Source organism: Somniosus microcephalus, chromosome 7, assembly GCF_052327205.1.
Source record: "Somniosus microcephalus isolate GS21.2 chromosome 7, FLI_Smic_1.0, whole genome shotgun sequence".
Lineage (NCBI taxonomy): Eukaryota > Metazoa > Chordata > Chondrichthyes > Squaliformes > Somniosidae > Somniosus > Somniosus microcephalus.
The window spans coordinates 27,040,005-27,062,870 of NC_140993.1; the positions used below are offsets into that span (position 1 = coordinate 27,040,005).

Here is a 22,866-nt window from a genome sequence, read left to right on the forward strand (position 1 = left end):
TCTTATTTTTATACGTTCTGTCCCTTCCTGTCACACTCTGGTTACCATTACCCCCATCGCTACCCTGCTCTATTGCCTTCTCCTTTCTCTTTGACTTTTTAAATTCCCGCTCACCTGAACCCTCCCCCCCACTATTTAGTTTAAAGCCCTCTCTACAGCCCTAGTTATTCGATTCACCAGGGCACAAGTCCCAGCATGGTTCAAGTGAAGCCCGTCCCAACAGAACAGCTCCCTCTTACCCCAGTACTGGTGCCAATGCCCCATGAATCGAAACCCATTTCTCCCACACCAGCCTTTGAGCCACTCGTTCATCTCTCTGATATTATTTACCCTATGCAAATTTGCTTGTGGCTCAGGTAGTAATCCAGAGATTATTACTTTTGTGGTTCTGATTTTTAATTTAGCCCCTAGCTGCTCATACTCCCTCAGCAGAACCTCTTTCTCTGTTCTATCTATGTCATTGGTACCTACGTGGACCACGACAACTGGATCTTTCCTCTCCAGCCCAGAGGAGATGTCCTTAACCCTGGCACCGGGCAGGCAACACAGCCTTCGGGACTCACGCTCTCGACTGCAGAGAACAGTATCTATCCCCCTAACTATGCTGTCCCCTACCACTACGACATTTCTTTTTACTTCCCCAACTTGAATGGCCCCCTGTACCACGGTGCTGTGGTCAGTTTGCTCATCCTCCCTGCAGTCTCTGCTCTTGTCCACACAGGGAGTGAGAACCTCATACCTGTTGGACAAGTGCAAGGGCTGAGGCTCCTCCAATGCTACTTTCTGGATCCCCATACCTGCCTCACTCATAGTCACACCCTCCTGTCCCTGACAACGGACCAAATTTGAATTAATTAACCTAAGGGGTGTGACTGCCTCCTGGAACACAGCGTCCAGGTAACTCTTCCCCCTCCCTGATGTATCACAGTGTCCGAAGCTCGGACTCCAGCTCATCAACTCTGAGCCGAAGTTCCTCAAGCCGCCAACACTTACTGCAGATGTGGTCGCTGTGGCTCACACTGGTGTCCACCAGCTCCCAAATGCAACAGCTGCAACACATCGCCTGCCCTGCCATCTCTATTATATTTTGTTTAATTAATTAGGTTTTCAAGTTTTGAATTATCCATTATCTATGTTTAGTTTTTAATCCCCGCTCTTAATTTAAACCAATGCCCAAGTTTGGAAAAAAGAGAGAAATACTCACCAACCAATCACTTACCTGCTTTCCTGTGACGTCACACTTTGATTCCACCACCCCCCCTCAGGTCGGTATGTGCAGCTCCCGGCTAGCTCCTTTTATCCTCGCTGGTGTCGCTCTTCAGATCCCGTTCTTGCCGCTGGCCTTGGGCACTGCTCCTTTTATCCTCGCTGGTGTCGCTCCTCAGATCCCACCCTCACCACTCAGTTGTCAAGCTCACCACCACCTTCTCAAGGGCAATTAGGGATGGGCAATAAATGCTGGCCTTGCCAGTGACGCCCACATCCCGTGAATGAGTTTTTAAAAAAAAGACCTGAATGCAACTGCCACTTGCTGTATCGGTTCCTGCAGAGCAGACAGCGCCTCCTTAATGTTGTCGCAAATCAGAGCTGTGGATCTGTGAGATAAGACAAGTCATGGGAGATCACCCAAGAGCACTCGTGGGCCTCCTGTGTTGCTGATTGTTGATATATGCATCTTTTGAGGCGAGTATCCATGAAGTCTGTGTCCCAGAATTCTGAAGTCCTCTGCTGCCTTCTACAGAGAAGTGACCACACTCTCCTCCACTTGCCATTCTTCTGGGTTCATCCATGTTTTGTGTCTCACCCAGTAAGCATTCCTGACTCCAGCTCACTAGCTCCTTCTCCCCAGTGCCAGTCTCTGCTGGTGCCTGGAACAGTTGAGCCAAGTGACACAGGTGTGAAGTCATTGGGAGGGGTTTGTTCTCGAAGATAGCGTGCTCTCAGGGGGACAGAAGAATAGGGCCCTGGTCTTGGAACCTAAGTCAAGCCTCCCTCCTCACTCTTGGTGATCATTTTAAATTGATGATTCCTCTTCATTGACACCCCAACCAGAGGAAATAATGTTTCCCTATTTACTCTATCAAAACTCTTCATAATTTTAAAAATCTCATCCTAGTCTTCTGTGCTCCAGTTGAAATAGTCCCTCAAAGTCCCTGAAAGAGTGTATCAAAGCTTTTCTCAGAACTATAATTTTTCATCCCTGGTATCATCTTGGTGAATCTACACTGTACACCCTCTATGGCTTTAATGTCCTTTCTATAAGGGGGCACCCAAAACTGCACACAGTACTGTAACTGTGGCATAACCAATGTTTTATGTAAATCTATCATTACTTCTTTACTCTTGTGCTCTATATCCCAATTTATAAAACCCAAAATGCTGTTCATTTTTTTTATGTGGCTTTATCGCTGTACATGGCCGCCTTTGATCTCACAAAGGCCTTCGACACCATCAACCATGAGGGATTATGGAATGTCCTCCTCAAATTTGGCTGCCCTCAAAAGTTTGTCACCATCCTCCTCCTGCTTCACAACGACATGCAAGCCATGAAACGGTTCCACCACAGACCCAATTCATGATTTTTGGTTACTAAGCAAATCGAGGGATATGAGGATAGTGCGCGAAAGTGGAGTAGAGGTCGATGATCTTATTGAATGGCGGAGCAGGTTCGAACAGCCGAATGGCCTACTCATGCTCCTATTTCTTACATTCTTATGTTCTTGTATATGTGTATACTAGCTGAAGTGCCCGGCGGTGCCGAGGCTTTTTCGAGGGCATGTTGTTGTTGGAAGAGAGAGAGAGAGCGACTGGGGGGAAGAGAGAGAGCGACTGGGGGGAAGAGAGAGAGCGACTGGGGGGAAGGGAGGGGGGAAGAGAGGGGGGGGAGGGGAAGGGAGGGCGGGGGGGAGGGCGGGGAAGAGGGGGAGGAGGGAGGGCAGGGGAGGGGAAGGGAGGGCAGGGGAGGGGAAGGGAGGGAGGGGAAGGGAGGGCGAGGGGGAGGGCGGGGAGGGGAGGGGGGGGCGGGGAGGGCGGGGGGGAGGGGGAGGGAGGGCGGGGGGGAGGAAGGGAGGGAGGGGGGGAAGGGAGGGCAGGGGGGGAGGAAGGGAGGGAGGGGGGGAAGGGCGGGGGGGAGGGGGGATGGAGGGTGGGGGGGGGAGGGAGGGAGGGCGGCGGGCGCCCCCCCCAAGGGTCGCGGCCCCCGAGGGTCGCGACCCCCCCCCCCCCCCCGAGGTGAAGACCGCCGATTGCGCGCGCAGCAGGAGCTGAGACGCGGCGTCTCTCTCGGCCGGCGGGCCCGGTTGCCAGGGCAACCGTGACGCTGACCAAGCCAGAGAGAGAGACGCCGCGTCTCAGCTGCTCCTGCTGCGCGCGCGGCCCCCCCCCCCCCCCCCCCCCCCGAGGGTCGCGGCCGCCCCCCCCCCCCCCCGAGGTGAAGACAGCCGATTGCGGCTGTGCGAGACGTCCGGCGGGCCCGGTTGCCAGGGTAACGCTGGACGCTCAGCAAGCCCCGGCAGGGAGAGACGTCTCAGCTCCTGCTGCGCGCGCACCCTAGCGGCGCTGGACTGAGGCTCGGCCCTCCAGCCTTCGAGTGGGGCCGGGAGGTGCCTAGCTCGGGCGTGGGTGCGGAGGAGACGCCGAGGCTTCTCGGCCTACCTGGAAAAACGGGGAAAGGTAGGAAAATTAACGAGATTAGATAAGTTAATTACTTTCTAAATCATTTTTTTAAAAAACAATATGTGTTTTAAAAGCAACGTTTTTTTTTTAAGACGCAGAAAGCGGGAAAAAGAAAGGAAAAGTTTGGAATCAAGATGGCGGCGACTCACCTCAGTTCAGAACGATAAAGCCCGGCCACACGCGCACCGATTGGCCCGGCGGCACACGCCAGCAACCCGGCGTACGATTGGTCGAGCTCGAGGTCACTCTGTCGCTAATGAGCGGATAATGAGATGCTAATGAGCGGAATGTTGAAGGTTTTTGGGATACCGCGGGCGCAATTTTAGCCCGGCCGAAACGTAAATACGCTTAAAACCGTCTCGGAAGCGTAAGCTTTCTTTGGAGGTAACGCGCGCGTAGTTACGCCCTGTAACTTTCGAGTGCATACCCGTAAGCACACGCGATGACAGACAGATAGACAGATAGAAAGACAGAAGTACCGATTTATATATATAGATATAAACCAAATCTAGATTGGTGAGCCATTGTTTTTTTCATTCGTTCTTCGGATGTGAGCATCACTGGCATTGTCAGCATTTATTTTCCATTCCTAGTTGCCCTTGAAAAGGTGGAGGTGGACCTTCTTGAACTGCTGCAGTCAGCGCGGTGAAAGTGCTCCCACAATGTTAATCGGTCGGGAGTTCCAGGATTTTGACCCAGCACCGATGAAGGGTAGCTTCAGAAGGGGCTTGGTGTAAATCTGAGATACTGAGAACAGTCAAAGTGGGCACTGATTTACAGTGTGGTCCATTGTTTACAACTGGTGTCCATAGTCACATTGTGTCCCATCTTCCAGAGGTTTAAGAAATGACCATAATCGGCCATGCAATGTTCTGAAATGGTTTAAAATGGATTATTGTTTCTGGGGTAGGTTGAAGTCTGGGAGTTATTTTGTAAAGTCAGCAATCAGGTGTTTGAGGTATTAGCATTGTCCAGAACTCTCCAGCTCAGGATTAAATGATGCTTTAATGGCATTTGCTCAATCCTAAAAAAAACTCCAGACTTGTCTTCAGAAGATTCTGGAGATCCTCATGAATTGGTAAGTTCAGGTTGACCATGGTTCGATTGTACTCACGAGCTGTATATGTGTCTCTCTGAATGTTGGGTAGAGATACATGTGCAACGTGGGCAACCATTGAACGGATGCTGATTTTAGTGTTCCAGTTATGATTCTCATTGCGGTCTTAAGCTGCATGGCCAGAAATTTGGTATGTGCACTGCCTGTCCAGATTGGTGTGCAACATTCAGTAGTTGTGTATACGAGTGCTAGAGTGTGTTTGCGTATTGGTACCCCATGTTGTCCCCGCAAGTTTTCAAGCAAGGTTGATCTTTTAACCTTTTTATTGCAAGTCTTTTCCAGACAAGTTTTAAAAGTCAAGCTTCTGTCCAAGGTTACACCCCAATAACCTTGGGAGCAGGATCTTCATGCGATGCTCCTTTTACGTATTATTGAGTAATGCAATGAATGTCATCAAATGGCTAACAGACATCATGTTGTTGATCTCCAGGTATGATCAACAACATGAAACTTAGACACATGAATGGTAGTGATTACTCTAGAGATGAATCTACATATGGTGTGCCTTGAAGTATGGTTTCGCAAGTGAGGGCAGTTGGCAGACTGCTTGGAATTTAAAGTGCAGAGTATTCCTCTAACAGCAGGAGCATTGATGCAAAATCATGAGAGGTTCTGAAACTACTGTAACTGAAATTAAGAATATTTGTGTGATTTTTATAGTGACTGCCTGATCAGAACTTTCCTTCTATCAGGTTGTATGGAAACATGAAGACTAAACATTGTCCTATATTTTGAATTTGTATAACCTGTATTTCAGTCCAAATCATTAGTACGTTAATATTTGCAGATTTAAAGAAAACAATCAGGAAGCATATTGCGTCAATATACACAGCTTAAATCTAGCTATTAATAAATACCTAAAAATTGTCCACGATCCATCCTTTCTGGCCCACACTGAGCACATGGGCATTAATACCCAATGGTCAGATGGTTAGTAGGGAATATATAGACGTCAAATTCATTACATGTAGGCTGCCATCTTGTTCAGGGTCACAAGCTTTCTGCTACCGAGTCTCAGCTCATGACTTCTGGCCTGAAGCAGCCAGGCCTGCTCCGGTTCCCAGACTTCACTGATCCTTCTTGGACCTGTCCTCATCCTCAGGCAGGACTGCTTCAGGTCCTTGACCTCTTCACTCGGGGTTACAGCTCCATGTAGGCTCAGCCCAGACCCAGAAAGTATCCATGCCTAACCCCAAGCCACGGGCTTCACCAGGACTGTCTCAGGCATGGGACTTCACTGTTCCTTTCTAACCAAGAAAGCGCTCAATATTGAGTGAGCTCCACATGCTCAAAAGTAGCTTAGATCATATATCTGTGCTGAAATTAATATTTTCTTCATAGCTTTAAACAATGACATTCATAAAAAATGTGCCACTGGTATATTTTTACAGTAAACCATTTTAGATTATTTGATTTTTTTGATGTATGGTAATATCTTTGGTGAGGTCAAACCCGCGACCTCTACCACCTAGAAGGACAAGGGCAGCAGACGCATGGGAACACCACCACCTGCAAGTTCCCCTCCAAGTCACATACCATCCTGACTTGGAAATATATTGTCGATCCTTCATCGTCGCTGGGTCAAAATCCTGAAACTCCCTCCCTAACAGCACTGCGGGAGGACCTTCACCACACGGACTGCAGCAGTTCAAGAAGGCAGCTCACCACCACCTTCTTGAGGGCAATTAGGGATAGGCAATAATTGCTGGCATTGCTAGTGACGCCACATCCCATGAATGAATTTAAAAAAAAAAAACAGAACGCAAGTGGCAACTATCGAATACAATACACTGATGTACGCCCTAATGGGCCACAATAAGATATGCGGAATGCTGGGAAAAATAAATCATTTAAATATGAGATCAGTTAGTTTTGTTCTGTATTAGCTTTTAAGTTTAATATAGCCTATCATACACTTTCACTTATCACATCTGTGGCTGCCTGTCTCCAGTTCTAAGAAAGAATGCTTGTTTTTCTCCATAATTGGGTAACTGACTGATACCGTTAGTTGATCAAAAGTCTGGGTACAGTGAATCAGGACTGAGAGGGTCAAGGGTACTGGATGATACCCATGCAGTTTTGAAACCTGCAGTTCCTGAGAATGCAATTTTTGTTAACGGATTGTTAATGAAGAAAAACACACATTCTCCAAACATATAAAAGTGACAATCAGTGAAAGTGTGTGCAAAGCATATAGAGAGTGTGAAAGATGAACATAATTAAAAGAGGAGACACGATTTTTTTTGTCCCTGAACAATACCACAAGGGATCACCTCGTTCAGTGACTTCTGAATCTGTTCGCATTACATACATTATTGCCTCATTACACCAAATAATCATGTGAACTTTGTGTAAGAAATACTGACTTGCTGGATTGTATTTGGTGCAATTAAACACTTCATGGCTCTATAATTTCAGCAATCGTGCTCCATTAATGCAAAACTGACAACCTGAAGAGGTCGAAGAGATGGATAAAAATAAACAACACAAAGCTTAGATAAATGAATAAACGAGAAACAAAGCATTACTTTGCATGCAAGGTAGCGTCTCCCAGCCAGGTGGCAACAGACATCATTATGCCTTATGTAACTTCTAGTGATTCCCTGAACCTTTAAGAGAAAGGAGAAAAAAGCAGTGAATTAGCATCATCACTTCCTAGTTTAGCACGCTGGGAATATACAGTTAGAGATAAATATTATAAAAATTAACCGGAGAGCGCCATGTCCATAGACAGTTGTAATATTTGATCTTTATTTCTGAACTATTCCGTTTCCCTAGATAATGTGATGTACAGCTGTTTATTTTTTCAAGTACTTTATGGAGCTGAAGATCATGTGAAAATAATAGATGGCCTCCAAGGTCTCGTTAACTTGATGACATCATATTAGTATTAAATATCCATGCTTTTTCAATATAGACGGCTCTCTATTTGCCTGCTGGTTTTTGTTCTAGTGTGCACACGAGCCCAGCAGGAAATGAAAGGGTTTTAATCACTGCTTCCAGATATTGATGATGGAAATTTCACTCTCAGGAAGGATAGTGCAGCAGCCCTCATTCTGACTGTATACAAGTAATTCTGTGCAGGGTGAATGCTTCGTTGATCTGTTAAGAACGCTGCTTGTTCCCTAGTGTGACTGACATGCGCAGTTTTAAATATGATTTTTGACATCTAAATGGCTAAATCTTGAACACTGGAAAATAGTACAGTGGCATTTCAGAGAATGTTCCATTTGAAAATATGCGTGCACGTTGTTGTCTTGTACATGTATATTTCAAAATCAGAAAAATGAATTCATCTACAATAGAAATTGACAAGAATGTTTAGTATATGAATATGGAAGATAATGTCTAATACAAGCTGATATTTTCAGAGTCATGGCTATGAGACAAGTAGCAAGAATTCTCTCTCAGCCAGGGTGTGCTGTCTCATTCGTCCGTTGGACCTTGCATACTACACTCATACTGTTCGAGCTTCCTTTGTGGTGAGCTGGCTGAAGAACTCAGAAGTTGAAATGTCTAGTCCCTTTCCTGTATATTTAAATTTAGTAAACAACTTGGCAAAAAAAAACATACTTTGTCAAGCAAAAGGGGCAAGGCCCTAAGAATTGTTATGTTTCCACGGCACAATCAACATCCTGCCACACTGTGTGTTCCCTTCCACTGATTTCAGTTGATTTGCGGTCGTCGCAGTCTGCTGTCTCTGCCACAGCGTTTAAGTCTAGCACCTGGGTACTTGTGATATCTACAGTGTGTGCAGACATTGTGAAGCTTCACGCTGCCTCCGAGATCTGCTTCACGCTGCCTCCGAGGTCTGCTTCCCTCCGGTAATATAACATGTTCAAGTGCAGCTGGATGTGCATCGCTGATTATGCAGAGTGATGAGTTGAATGTCACCACAGTGAAGGTTACGCAGTCAAATGACTGGATTTGGGGAAAAGGTAGCTCATTTTTAATCTGCTGAACTGATCTCGCAATAAGTAGCAATTTTCACAATAATTGTCTAGGTTTGATTTGTTTCAAGACTAGCTAGAATCAGGAGTTTGTTGAACTTTAACACCTAACTGTCAAAATGCTGTCGAAAAAGCCATTTTCAGGGATGGCTGCTAATCATAAACATCTGCATTTGTTTTAAGTGTGATCTAGCCTGACAATTTTAAGCAAATTAGATTTCTTTTTCCTCTTTGTCGTTTCAGCTGAACAAGAATTTGTCAAGATAATCATCATTGTTGTGGTAATGACCGTGATGGTGGTTGTGATCATTTGCTTGCTGAACCACTACAAACTTTTAACACGGTCTTTCATCAACCGACAAAGTCAAGGCAGACGGCAAGAGGAAGCTTTGCAGCCAGTAAGTTCAACACTTGTACATTTGCTGTTAAAATTGAAACTACTATTTTTACAGAATAGAAATGTAGAAATATATATTGTAAACACAGTAACTGATTATTACAAAGGATCTTTTAAATATATGCTGACTTTTGTTCCAAAATTTCCTCATTCCACGGTTAGGCAAATTTAATAGTGTTCGATAAGCTTGGCTTGGTTCTCAGGAAGTTTAAGAATGTGCCAAAATTGTGACTTTTTTTTAAAAAGAACCTTTATTGCTCCATTTTTGCCAAATGCACATCTGTTTGGCGGGTAGACATTAACTACTACAATTTTGAATGTACAGTGTGTTTATGTCATGAGGAAACCTGTTGAATTTGAAAAGTGAAATGCAGAGACTTCTGAAGGTTAGGAATTACAAATCTTCTGCATCAGAATGTAAGGCACAATTTACATAACGGTTTTGCTCAGAAATATCTGATTAACACACAGCATAGAAGTCTTTGGGTTCATTAGGTTGGGAATCTGCTTAAAGAGTATAATTTGAGTTAACTTTTTTGTACTCAACTGATTACAGTGTAATTTAATGTCATTGGGAGTACATATCATTTGCATAACAGTAAATGAATGTATGAAGTCATAGTCATAACGGCACAGAAGGAGGCCATTCAGCCTATGGAGTCCGTGCCGGCTCTCTGTCGAGCAATCCAGTAGGTCCCATTCCCCCGCTCTATCCCCGTAGCCCTGCAAGTTTAGTTCCCTCAAGTGCCTATCCAGTCTCCCCTTGAAAACATTGAGTGTCTCCGCTTCCACCACTTCCGTCTGCTTGGACTAGGTCTAGGTGAAAGAGTACGGTGTGCATCCAGGCATAGTTGTGAGAACATTTTACTCAGCATAATATCTATATCTGTATATATATAAAAGGATCGATCTGTCTGTCCTCCGGTGTGCGTCTGTCCGGCTATGCGCTCGAAAGTTATAGAGCGTACCTACGCGTGCGTTACCTCCAAAGAAAGCTTACGGTTCTGGGACGGTCGTAAGCGTATTTACTTTTTGGTCGGACGAAAATTGTTCGCGCCTTATGCAAAAAACCTTCAAAATTAAACTCATTATCTGCTAATTAACATTGATTGACTGACGTCAAGGTTCGACCAATCCTGTGCCGTCACGATTGACCAATCCTACAGTTCAGTCGTCTGATGGTTGGCCAATTGCTGCGTCTGTGGGCGGGACTAATCGTTTTCATCTCAGGGATCTGACAGCCATTGCCTCAAGCTAAAAACCCCATTTACTTCCAGCTCAAAGTCTGCTCATCCAGCTTCGAAAAAGTTAGTATCTCTTTTAAAAATAACAAGATTTACCAAAAACGTTTTATAAGTACTTTCACTTTCATCTTTCAAGGTATTAAAGGGTAGAAATGTTGCCCGGCAGCAGATTGAGAGAGGGACACAGAGACAGGGCCCAAAAGCCTGGGACTCGATTTAAAATGTTGCCCGGCAGCAGATTCACAGAGGGACACAGAGAGGCCCCAAAGCCTGGGACTCGATTTAAACCGCCCGGCCCAAAACAGCCCTGGCAAAGCCGGGCTCCTCCAGCTAGTTTGCAATAAAGTAGATATTATGATTTTAATGGTCAGCAGGGTGTCGTGTGCAATAGATTATTGGTGTACCAAAGCACTGTGCCACAAAATGGTGGAAAGCAAGCTTGCTTTCATGATTCCCCCTCTTTCCCCCACAATCAGAAGAAACTTAGTGAGGCTGTTTTTTGCCTACTGGTGTAAATCGGTTGTAAATGGTTAAGAACTGGTGCTAATCGCACCATAATGGCAACATGATAATAGCACTCTCACTTCGAGTCAACTCATCTGCAAAATTATTCAAGATCGAGGTGCAGGTTTGGACAGGTGGTGGGAGTGCAAAATGGTGTGTAAGTGGAATGTAAAAGGATGGGGATAATTAAAGGAAATTGTCGCCATAGGGTGACAAAATTCTGACAGCTTTTATAGCAAGGCTCATAAAACATTTCAACCCATTAGCAGCCTTTGCCAAGGCTGAAGGAACAGGGAATTAAGAAGTGACAGGCAAATATGAGGGGAAAGGAAACCCATGTGCAGGGATGAGTCTGCAAGAAAGTGACCGAGCAGCCCCAACACCCCCATTTGAATGGTTACTGAAGTGAAGGTAATGCTGCATGCAAAGAAGGTTGCCCTCTGCCCTATCCCCATAAATCCACATTGCTGCAATGCCTAGAAGGAGGTAGCGGGGAAAGCTTCAGGCTGCAGCTGACCAGTACTGTCACTGGTTGTCACATGCCTATGTTCATGTTAACAGCAGCTGGCCCAGCTCTGCATCTGGTTTCTACTGGCCCATAGCCAGTGAAGACTATAATCCAGAGTTAGAATCGTAGAATCTTACAGTACAGAAGGAGGCCATTCGGCCCGTCGTGCCTGTGCTGGCTATTTGAAAGAGCCATCTAATTTAGTCCCACACTCTGCTTTTCCTCAGCACCCTGCAAATTAGTCGTTTTCAAGTACATATCCAATTGCCTTTTGAAAGTTCCTATGGTATCTTATTCCACTACCCTTTCAGGTAGTGCGTTCCAGATCTTAACTGCCATTTGTGTGAAATAATTAAACTCATTTCCCCAGTGCCAGTTACTTTAAATCTATGACCTCTGGTTATTGACCCACTTGCCAGAGGAAACTGTTTCTTCCTACTTGCTCTATTAAAACCCCTCATAATTTTGAATACCTCTATTAGGTCTCCCCTTAACCTTCTCTGCTCTAAGGAGAACAATCCCAGCTTCTCCAATTTCTCCACATAACTGAAGTCTGTCATCCCCGGTATCATCCTGGTAAACCTTCTCTGGACCCTCTCCTAAAAAGTGGTGCCCAGAATTGTACACAGTATTGCAGCTGAGGCCTAACGAGTGATTTGTAAAGGTTTAGCATGATTTCCTTGTTTTTGTATTCAATACCCTATCTACGAAGCCAAATATCCCATACGTTTTCTCAACTTGCCCTGCCACCTTCAAGGATTTGTGAATATGCATTCCCAGGTCCCTCTGCTTTTGCACCATTTAGATTACACTGTCTCTCCATGTCGTTGCTCTCAAACTGCATCACTTCACACTTATAGTTGTCAGGTAGGTCCAAAAATGTCTGCAAATATGGTTTCTTAGCAGATTGGCTAGTTGTCAGGTAGGTCCAAAAATGTCTGCAAATATGGTTTCTTAGCAGATTGGCTAGTTGTCAGGTAGGTCCAAAAATGTCTGCAAATATGGTTTCTTAGCAGCTTGGCCGATGCAGACAATCAAGCATTGTCGCTGATGATCACCCCAACTTGCCTTCTTTCATGGCATTATTGTGTGAAGCATGACTGCAATTGGAGTGTTTCTGAAGAACCAACCAGCATTATGGTTAGTCCTCGAGAGTTGATGCTTTCACATGCACTAATGATCTGCCAAAATAAGGTATGCTCACCTCTGCCTGTTGGAGCAAACAGCTGGGCATAGAATACCTCTCCTGCAGCCTGACCTGCCGGGTATCTCTACTGGTTCTTTGTTCCAAACACTGGAGATGGGTGGATTCCCATTGGGGACCACATTGATGTCAGAAATGGTGCTGGAGACAATAGTAATATTTTAACAATTGACTCTGACTGCAATTTTTCAATCCTCCTTATCTTTAGATATATACTGTGCTGAGGACCCAAGAGAAATGTAATAAACTGCCTAATAACTTCAGCTGTGGGCAAACTCTTAGACCATAAATTCAAGATCAACTTAGTGAGCTTAGATGATCAACAACAGGCAAAATGGATTTGTTAAAGGCAAGTTGTGTTTGACAAATTTCTTGGTGGTTTTTCAAAGCAATGGCTGACTGTACAGATTGAGGAATGCAGTAGATGTGTGTATGGATTTTCAGTAGATGTTAAGGGGTCTCACAGTATAGCTTGTCACAAAAATTCAGGCTTATGGTATAAGAGGAAATGTAGCTACATGAGTAGAACGTTGGTTGATGGACAGGGAATAAAGAGTTATGGTTAATGGACATTGCTCAAATTTGAGTAGGATTGTTAATTGTGTGCGCCAGTGATTAATGCTGTGTCCACTTTTGTTCTCGGTTCCTTTTATTTTAATGTGTATACCAGTTGAGAGGGTGGAGGATAATGATCCAATGAGGGGAGAGGCAAATTGGAGGAAAGGAGTGAGATAAGGAGAAAGGAGAGGAGCTGAGGAGGAAGAATTCAGATTAGCTCTCGGGAGATTGAGGCATGGGATAGCTAGCTATTGAGGAGGAGAAATACAGCCGTACAGAAAGTGTTGTGGAATGAGCCGGTGGGGGGGGGGTGCAGCCAACAGTGAATTGTACTGTCAGAAGACACTATTGCATCTTTTCTATGTCATTGTCATTATCATTCCTAGACTTGTCTGTTGGATATGTGGAAATAAGGTTTTTTCATGCCTTCACAATGTGTGAATTGTTATGCATGGGGCAGTAATGACGGGGAAATTAGCCCTAGTGAGTTTAGCGCTCTCATTTCTTTCAGCGACCCTCAGAACTTTCTTGTCCTGTTCTTTCTCCACTCAGCATTCTACATGTTCTTTCTCCTTTTTATATGGATTGGCAAATGAGTAGTGGTGCATGGGCAGGTATCTGTTTGGCAGTCAGTTACTAGTGGAGTGCCAACAGGTTTAGCATTTTTATAAATAATTTAGACAAAGTAATTGTGTACACTGTCCAAATTTGCAGAGAATACCAACTTGGGAACATTGGCAAATTCAAAGGGATCTTGACCAGTTTGATCAGTGGACAGAGAAATGGCAGATGAAATTTAGTACAGGAAAATGTAAGGTTATGAAATTGGGCAGAGGGATGTTTGTGGGTTATGTGCTCAATGGGGAATGTACTTGAGCTATTGGAGCAAATGGAATGTTGGGATGCATAGCAAGGAGTATAACACAAATCCAGAGAGGTTATTTTAAAACTACATTTGGCCTTTGTGAGACCACATTTTAAGTACTGCATGCAGTTTTGTTCTTCCTGTTTCAGAAAGAATGTATAATTATTGGAAAGGATACAGCGAAGGGAATGGTTGATCCCAGAACTTAAGGGAATGACGTTTGAGGAAAGATTGATTACCCCAGATCTTTTCTCTCTTGACAAGACTGAGGGGGAACGTGGTAGAAGTGTTTAAAACTATGAAAGGTTTGGATAAATTGGATCCAAGTAAGCTTTTCTACTGTGTTCAGAATTTAAGCACAAAAAGTCCTATTTAAGGATAACACAAGAAAATAGGAAATGCAGGAGGAACTTTTCTACTAAAAGGCTAGTAAAGATGTGGAACAGATTACCGACACAGGTATTAGAACAAGAAACCTAATTGGTTTCAAGAAGGAACTAGACAGGTTCTTATCTACAATGGGATTCAGGATTATTAGAAATACCCATGGGAAATACTGTGGATAGGTGGGCTAGATGGACCAAAGGTCCCCTCCTGCCTGAAACTGTTACTATTTTACTATCCATACTTTAACCCATTGCACTGTGTCTTAAATTAAGTAAAAATAATACTCCAGATGGGGTCAGACTAAGGCTCTGTACAACTGAAGCATCACTTCCTCACTTTTGTATTACAACCCCCTCGAGAGAAAGGCCACCATCCCATTTGCCTTTCTGATTACCTTTTGTACCTATGCACTATATGATTTTCGTACATAGATACTCAAATTCCTTTGCTCCTCCAGAGCTCCTAGTTTCTCTTCATTAAGAAAATAATCCGATTTGTCTTTGAGCTAGTCCTGTTGCCCCTTGCAGTAAGTAAACACTATCTCTTGTGCTTCTTGACTTGTGTTCAAAAATGTTCTTGAAAATGTCAAATTTTTGCAACTAAAACGTAGAAAATCAGTTTATGTTCTGTTAGCTCGGGAGTGAACTGCATTTTGTGGTGTGATGCTGAGCCACATAGACCAGCAAGGGCTCAAGTTGAATTTTTGTTACATGTTGAAATAGCAGAGACTAAGGTCCAGAACTTAAATAAAGGGAATTACGAGGGTATGAGACGGGAATTGGGTAAGATTGATTGGGTGGTGTTTCTGGGGGGATTGACAGTGGATAGACAATGGCAAGCATTCAAAGATAGAATGGAAGAATTCCAGAACATGTTTATACCGGTTTGGCATAAAAATAAACCTAAAAAGGTGACTCAACCGTGGATAACGAGGGAAATTAGGGACAGCATAAAATCAAAAAAAAGGGCATATCAACTGGCAAAAAAAAGCACCAGACCGGAAGATTGGGGGCAGTACAGGATACAGCAAAAGAGGACAAAGGGATTAATCAGGAAGGGGAAAATAGAATACGAAAGTAAACTTGCAGCAAACATAAAGACAGACTGCAAAAGCTTTTATCGGTATATCAGGAGGAAAAGACTGGTAAAATCCCAAGTCGGTCCCTTGCAGTCCGATTCGGGAGAATATATAATGGAGAATAAGGAAATGGCAGACCAATTAAACTCATACTTTGGTTCTGTATTCACAAAGGAGGACACAAATAACCTCCCAGGAATATCGGCAAACATAGGGACTAATGAGAGGGAGGAGCTGACAGAAATTAGTATCTCTAGGGATATGGTGTTGGGTAAGTTGAGGGGACTGAAGGCCGACAAATCCCCGGGGCCTGATAAACTACATCCTAGGGTACTTAAGGAGGTGGCCCTGGAGATAGCAGATGCTCTAAGGATCATCTTCCGGAACTCCATTGACTCGGGAACAGTACCCGTGGATTGGAGGGTAGCTAATGTTACCCCAATATTTAAAAAGGGGGGTAGAGAGAAAGCAGGGAATTATAGACCAGTAAGCCTTACATCGGTTGTGGGCAAAATGCTAGAGTCCATTATTAAGGATAAAATAGCGGAGCACTTGACAAATGGGGAAAGGATCGGACAGAGTCAACATGGATTTACAAAGGGTAAATCGTGTTTGACTAATCTGCTGGAATTTTTTGAGGAAGTAACTGGTAAAATAGATGGGGGAGAGACAGTGGATGTGGTGTACCTTGACTTCCAGAAAGCCTTCGATAAGGTTCCACACAAAAGATTATCATGCAAAATTAAGGCTCATGGGATTGGGGGCAAAGTATTAACGTGGATAGAGAACTGGCTGGCGGATAGAAAACAGAGAGTTGGAATAAACGGCTCGTTTTCGGAGTGGCAGGCAGTGACCAGCGGGGTGCCGCAAGGATCTGTCCTGGGACCCCAGCTGTTCACAATATATATAAATGATCTGGATCAGGGAATTGGATGCAATATTTCCAAATTCGCTGACGACACTAAACTAGGAGGAGGGGTGGGCTCTGATGAGGATGTCAGGAGGCTACAGTGCGATTTGGACAGGTTGGGGGAATGGGCGGATACGTGGCAGATGCACTATAATGTGGATAAATGCGAGGTTATCCACTTTGGGGGTAAAAACAGGAGGGTAGATTATTATCTAAATGGCAATAGATTGGGAGATGGGGAAGTGCAGAGGGACCTGGGTGTTCTTGTGCACCAGTCACTGAAGGAGAGCATGCAGGTGCAACAGGCGATTAAGAAGGCAAATGGTATGTTGGCCTTCATATCAAGGGGGTTCGAGTATAGGAATAGGGATACCTTACTACAGCTGTACAAGGTGCTGGTGAGACCGCATCTGGAGTATTGTGTACAGTTTTGGTCGCCCCATCTGCGGAAGGATGTTCTTGCCATGGAAAGAGTGCAACGGCGATTCACCAGGCTGATACCTGGAATGGCGGGAATGACCTACGAAGAGAGATTAAATAGTTTGGGCTTGTACTCACTGGAGTTTAGAAGATTGAGAGGGGATCTCATCGAAACATATAAAATTATGGCAGGCCTGGACAGGCTGAATTCAGAGAGAATGTTTCCAATGGCCGGGGAGCACAGAACCAGGGGCCACAGTCTAAAAATAGCGGGCAAATCATTTAAAACAGAGATGAGGAAGAATTTCTTCACTCAAAGAGTGGTGAGCCTGTGGAATTCCCTGCCACAGAGGGCTGTGAAGGCTAATTCAATAAATATTTTCAAGAGAGAATTGGATATATTTCTGAAGGCTAAGGGGATTAAGGGTTACGGAGAAAAGGCGGGGACGGGGTACTGAACTGGTAAGATCAGCTATGATCTCAGACGAAGATCAGCCATGATCTCATTGAATGGCGGAGCAGGCTCGAAGGGCCGAATGGCCTACTCCTGTTCCTATCTCTATGTTTCTATGTTTCTAACCTCAGCTGGTGACAGCTGGGTTGTACAATTATTCTTAGTGAACCTGACTGGGTAGATGAAAAATCATCCAGTTGCTATCAAGTAGCCTTTATAGTGTCAGCTGTGGCTCAGTGGGTAGCACTCTCGCCTCTGAGTCAGAAGGTTGTAGGTTCAAAGCCCACTCCAGAGACTTGAACACAAAATGTAGGCTGACACTCCACTGCAGTACTGAGGGAGTGCTGCACTGTCGGAGGTGCCATCTTTCGGATGAGACATTAAACCGAGGCCCCGTCTGCTCATTCAGGTGGATGTAAAAGATCCCATGGTACTATTTCGAAGAAGAGTAGGGGAGCTGTTGCCGGTGTCCTGGCCAATATTTATCCTTCAATCAACATCTAAAACAGGTTATCTGGTCATTATCACATTGCTGTTTGTGGGAGCTTGGTGTGTGCAAATTGGCTGCCACATTTCCTACATTACAACAGTGACTACGCTTCCAAAGTACTTCATTGGCTGTAAAGCGTTTTGGGACGTCTGGTGGTCGTGAAAGGTGCTATATAAATGCAAGTCTTTCTTATTGGAGCCTTTGAACATCAGAGGAGAGAATTAGGTTGAGCTGTGATGCATCCATACCAAATAGCCTGCCTATATTTGGTGCCCAGGTTCTCGCATGAAAAATGGACACTTGGATAAGCTACAGCAGGTTTGCTGGAATATCCCAGAATGAGTCCACTGCCTTTAGAATTGGAAGGACAAGGGAGGAAAAAGATCAATTAATTTACTGTAATTAAAGAAAATTGATATGAATCTCTAACTTGCTTTTATATTCAGTACTTCCAAAAGAACTACCAAGAAACCAATTTTGTTTTCCAACCCTAGGCCGCAAACTACTCACCACTTGAAATGTAGTTACAAGCAATGGTCCCCGTAATTTTTTTTGGGCTGCGCGGCCCATTCAAAAGTCCACGGGGCGCATGTTTTTTCCAATTTAAAAGCAGTTCGCCGGCTGTGCGGGGCCCCTGGAGTGCTGCCGTGCAGCTTAACTGGAGCATTGGTTACAAGCCTTTCTCACCTGAATCTTGCCCCTGCCCTCCTGTAGGTGACGTCTTGTACAGCAGTGGTTAAAGAGAAAATTGTTAATCGACGCTCTGATTCCTCCCCTCCACAACCCTGTGTAATGTTTGACCTCTCCTGTAACCTTTTGAACTGCAGCTCAGTGATGTTGGCTTTAGCATTCATGCAATAAACTTTATCATGGTTTTTCTTAAAAGCTTCAGGGAGAGTTTGAGCAAATGTCCTCAATGTGGATAGGTAACCGAAAAAAAAGAGGCAAGGTCCATTTTATACTAAATCATTTATAGGGCCAGTGCACTATGGCTGTCTGCTTTTACCATTACAGGGATATCGTTTCTAACCGATACCATATTCTTATAATAATTTAGCGCAAATGGTGAAAGAAAACTTAAGCCCATTAACAACATTGGTGTAAGAATGAAATACAGAGGGATTGAGGTTTAGCCTCGAGTGCTAGCACAATCCAGTCCATGTGGTACTTGCTGCCTCTCAAGTGACTGACAACACCTCTCAGCTGTGCAATTCCGCCAGGATGTGATATGCTGCCCTCGCCCCCCCGACCCACACTTCCCTTGCACTTACCCACATCAATCTCATACTCAACTCAAGAACTTTGGCTATATATTTTATGAAAAGCCTCTGGCAATCTCAAAAAGGGAGGGGAAAAACATTTAAGTAAAATTAAAATCCAAAAGTAAAAGCATAGTGTTACATCTGGTCGCTACTACAGGAAGCAATGCTATAATGTTGGTCATGTTATCAATTACTTTCTCTGCAGCTACTGATCTTGCTAGCTACCTACTGATCAAGAACCACATAGTGGGAAGAATGTTGCTAACAATAGCTTTATTAATAAGCGGGCTACAAGCAGGTCTGCATCGCCTTGCTGCACATACAGTAGAGGTTGAACTCTCGGCGTACTACAGACTTCACACAATTCAGAAACACCCTCATTACTATCCTCGTTTCTGTAGATCTCATGTATACAGACAGTCCCCACCATTCAAGGAAGCCTTAATTACTACTTTTTCTCTGCTCACTTTCACACTCTTGATTCAACAACACGCACAATCAGTTTGGCGCCACTTTAAAAAAAAAATGTGTTCATGGGATGTGGGTGTCACCGACAAGGCCAGCATTTATTGTCCATCCCTAAACACACGTGAGCTGCTGCCTTGAACCGCTGCAGTCCTTGTGAAGGAACTCCCACAGCGCTGTTAGAGAAGTTGTTCCAGGATTTTGACCCAGCGACGATGAAGGAACGGCGATGTATTTCCAAGTCAGGATGGTGTGTGACTTGGAGGTGGTGGTGTTCCCATGCGCCTGCTGCCCTTGTCCTTCTAGGTGGTAGAGGTTGCAGATTTGGGAGGTGCTGTTGAAGAAGCCTTGGCGAGTTGCTGCAGTGAGTCTTGTAGATGGTACAAATAGCAGCCACGGTGCACCGGTGGTGGAAGGAGTGACTGTGTAAGGTGGTGCATGGGGTGCCAATCAAGCAGGCTGCTTTCTCCTGGATAGTGTCGAGACTCTTGAGTATTGTTGGAGCTGCACTCATCCAGGCTGAGAGAGTGCGTTTTGGCAGGCTTTTTTACAATGGTTGGTGGGGAAAGTATTGTGACTGAGCGATCTTCTCACCTAATGTCAACATGCTTGATGCTACCCTAGCTGAGATTAATTAATTTAGCAGAAGCCAGTGATCAAACCTAGGACCTCCGTGCTCTATATGGCTGTGGAGTGCACTGGGCAGTACACTGCACACTAAGCCAGCAATGCCACAAAGCTTCTGTCAATAACATTCTGGCTGTTGGGATGTACAAGAGTAACCCAGGGTTTTGTTTTGTTTTGTTTTCCTTTCCCTCACCTTTGCAAAAGTGTTTAAGATGCTTTTAAGGGGAAGTTAGATAAATAAGTACATGAGGGAGAAAGAAATAGAAGGATCTGCTGACAGGGTTAGATGAATTAGGGTGGGAGGAGGCTCATGTGGAGCATAAACACTGGCATAGACCAGTTGGGCCGAATGACCTCTTTCTGTGCTGTAAATGCTATGTAATTCTGCTCCGTGTTTCCCAGTGCCCAGACTTTCATGTACCAGTGCACCCTCTTTTTTTTGTTGTTCTGAGGCATGGAATCAGTTCTTTGAAAGCTGCCAAAGAAATTAAGAATTCTTAAAAGTCATTCATCTCTGGATTATAGAGTCCAAACAAACTTTGAACGTGTGAAGCGCCTTGGGACGTTTTTCTACGTTAAAGGTGCTATATAAATACAAGTTGTTGTTGACTAAAACTTAAGGACATAAATGATGTTGGCATCCTATATAATTCTGTTACCCCCCAATGCCACGTCAGAGTGAAGCTGTGAACCTATAGAGTTACGTGATCGGTAACAGAAAAAGCTTTGTCTGGTCCGCTGGTGCAAATTTCAGAGGGATTCCCATTGGACTTACTCCAAATGACCTTAGTGTCCGGTTGTAAGTTAGAAAACTATCTTTTTAAAAAAATGTGTCCTCTCCCAGATTGTTCCTGCCAGTAACCTTCTGGCATTCCACTGCACCCCTTCATCTGAGACAGAGATGGTTCTAGACCAGCGACTCGTACACAACCATGCTAGTGCAGTTTTAGTGAAACAATGAAAGGCACAACAGGTGAAATAAAGTACATCTTTTTGCTGATTTATAAAATTCCCTTCCTCATTCTACTGGCAAAAAGCACTCTGGCAAAACTTGCCCATAGAAGGTAGTTTCAGTGCTTGTCGAGGTTGGGATTCTGACTCTTGAGGGGCAATTTTAACACTACCCGCCCGGTAGAAACCTGGCGGAGAGCAGTTAAAATCGACCGGGTTAATGGCCTGCCTGGATCCATTCATCTTCAATTTTAGGACATATTTTGTTTACTTTCCTTATGGGCCCAGGATTAGCAGGAATGCACTTCCGGGCCCCACAACAAAGGTTTAGGCATCTTCTGCCCTGGGCTCTCCCCTTCCCTCCCACAAAACCCTTCCAAACCCACTCCCCGTGACTCTTTTTTATTTGTTTTTATGGGATGTGGGCGTCGCTGGCAAGGCTAGCATTTCTTGCCCATCCCTAATTGCCCTTGAGAAGGTGGTGATGAGCTGCCCCCTTGAACCGCTGCAGTCCGTGTGATGAAGGTACTCCCACAGTGCTGTTAGGTAGGGAGTTCCAGGATTTTGACCCAGCGATGATGAAGGATCGGCGGTATACTTCTAAGTCAGGATGGTGTGTGACTTGGAGGGGAACTTGGAGGTGGTGGTGTTCCCATGCGCCTGCTGCCCTTGTCCTTCTAGGTGGAAGAGGTCGCAGGTTTGGAAGGTGCTGCTGAAGAAACCTTGGCGAGTTGCTGCAGTGCATCTTATAGATGATACACACTGCAGCCACGGTACGCCGGTGGTAGAGGGAGTGAATGTTTAAGGTGGTGGATGGGGTGCCAATCAAGCGGACTGCTTTGTCCTGGATGGTGTTGAGCTTCTTGAGTGTTTTTGGAGCTGCACTCATCCAGACAAGTGGAGAGTATTCCATCACACTCCTTACTTGTGCCTTGTAGATGGTGGAAAAGCTTTGGGAAGTCAGGAGGTGAGACACATGCCGCAGAATACCTAGCCTCTGACCTGCTCTTGTTGCCATAGTATTTATGTGGCTGGTCCAGTTAAGTTTCTGGTCAATGGTGACCCCCCAGGATATTGATGGTAAACAATGGTAATGCCGCTGAATGTCATGGGACGGTGGTTAGACTCTCGCTTGTTGGAGATAGTCATTGCCTGGCACTTGTGTAACGCGAATGTTACCTGCCACTTATCAGCCCAAGCCTGAACATCCTCCAGGTCTTGTTGCATGTGGGCATGGACTACTTCATTATCTGAGGAGTTGCGAATGGCACTGAACACAGCAAACATCCCCACTTCTAACCTTATGATGGAGGGAAGGTCATTGAAGAGGGTTGGGCCTAGGACACTGCCCTGAGGAATTCCTGCAGCAATGACCTGGGGCCAATTGACCGGCAACCACTACAACCATCTTCCTTTGCGCTACATATGACTCCAGCCAGTGGAGCCTTTGCTGTTTCCAGTGTGCTCAGCTGTTTCTTGATATCACATGGAGTGAATCGAATTGGCTGAATACTGGCTTCTGTGATGGTGGGGACCTCAGGAGGAGGCCGATATGGATCATTCGCTCGGCACTTGTCTTTTGCACTCGCGTGCTGGGCTCTACCATCATTGAGGATGGGGATATTCATGGAGCCTCTTCCTCCCGTTAGTTGTTTAATGGTCCACCACCATTCACGACTGGATGTGGCAGGACTGCAGAGCTTTGATCTGATCCGTTGATTGTGGGATTACTTAGCCCTGTCTGTAGCATGCTGCTTCCGCTTTTTAGTGTGCATGTAGTCCTGTGTTGCAGCTTCCCCA

At 44.9% G+C, this 22,866-nt stretch overlaps 1 protein-coding gene across 3 annotated transcripts in view; it reads left to right on the plus strand.

Moving 5' to 3' along the window:
• The window catches only part of ldlrad4a (low density lipoprotein receptor class A domain containing 4a), a 279,058-nt gene that overhangs the window by 230,102 nt on the left and 26,090 nt on the right, over positions 1–22,866 (plus strand). For 2 of the 3 annotated variants that reach the window (XM_085992319.1, XM_085992321.1), the window contains exon 3: positions 8,986–9,140. In XM_085992319.1, the coding sequence (XP_085848445.1) occupies positions 8,986–9,140 (155 nt within the window). Of the gene's footprint in view, positions 1–7,980; positions 8,731–8,985; positions 9,141–22,866 lie in introns of those variants that run through there. The other variant, XM_085992320.1, reaches the window with a different exon arrangement.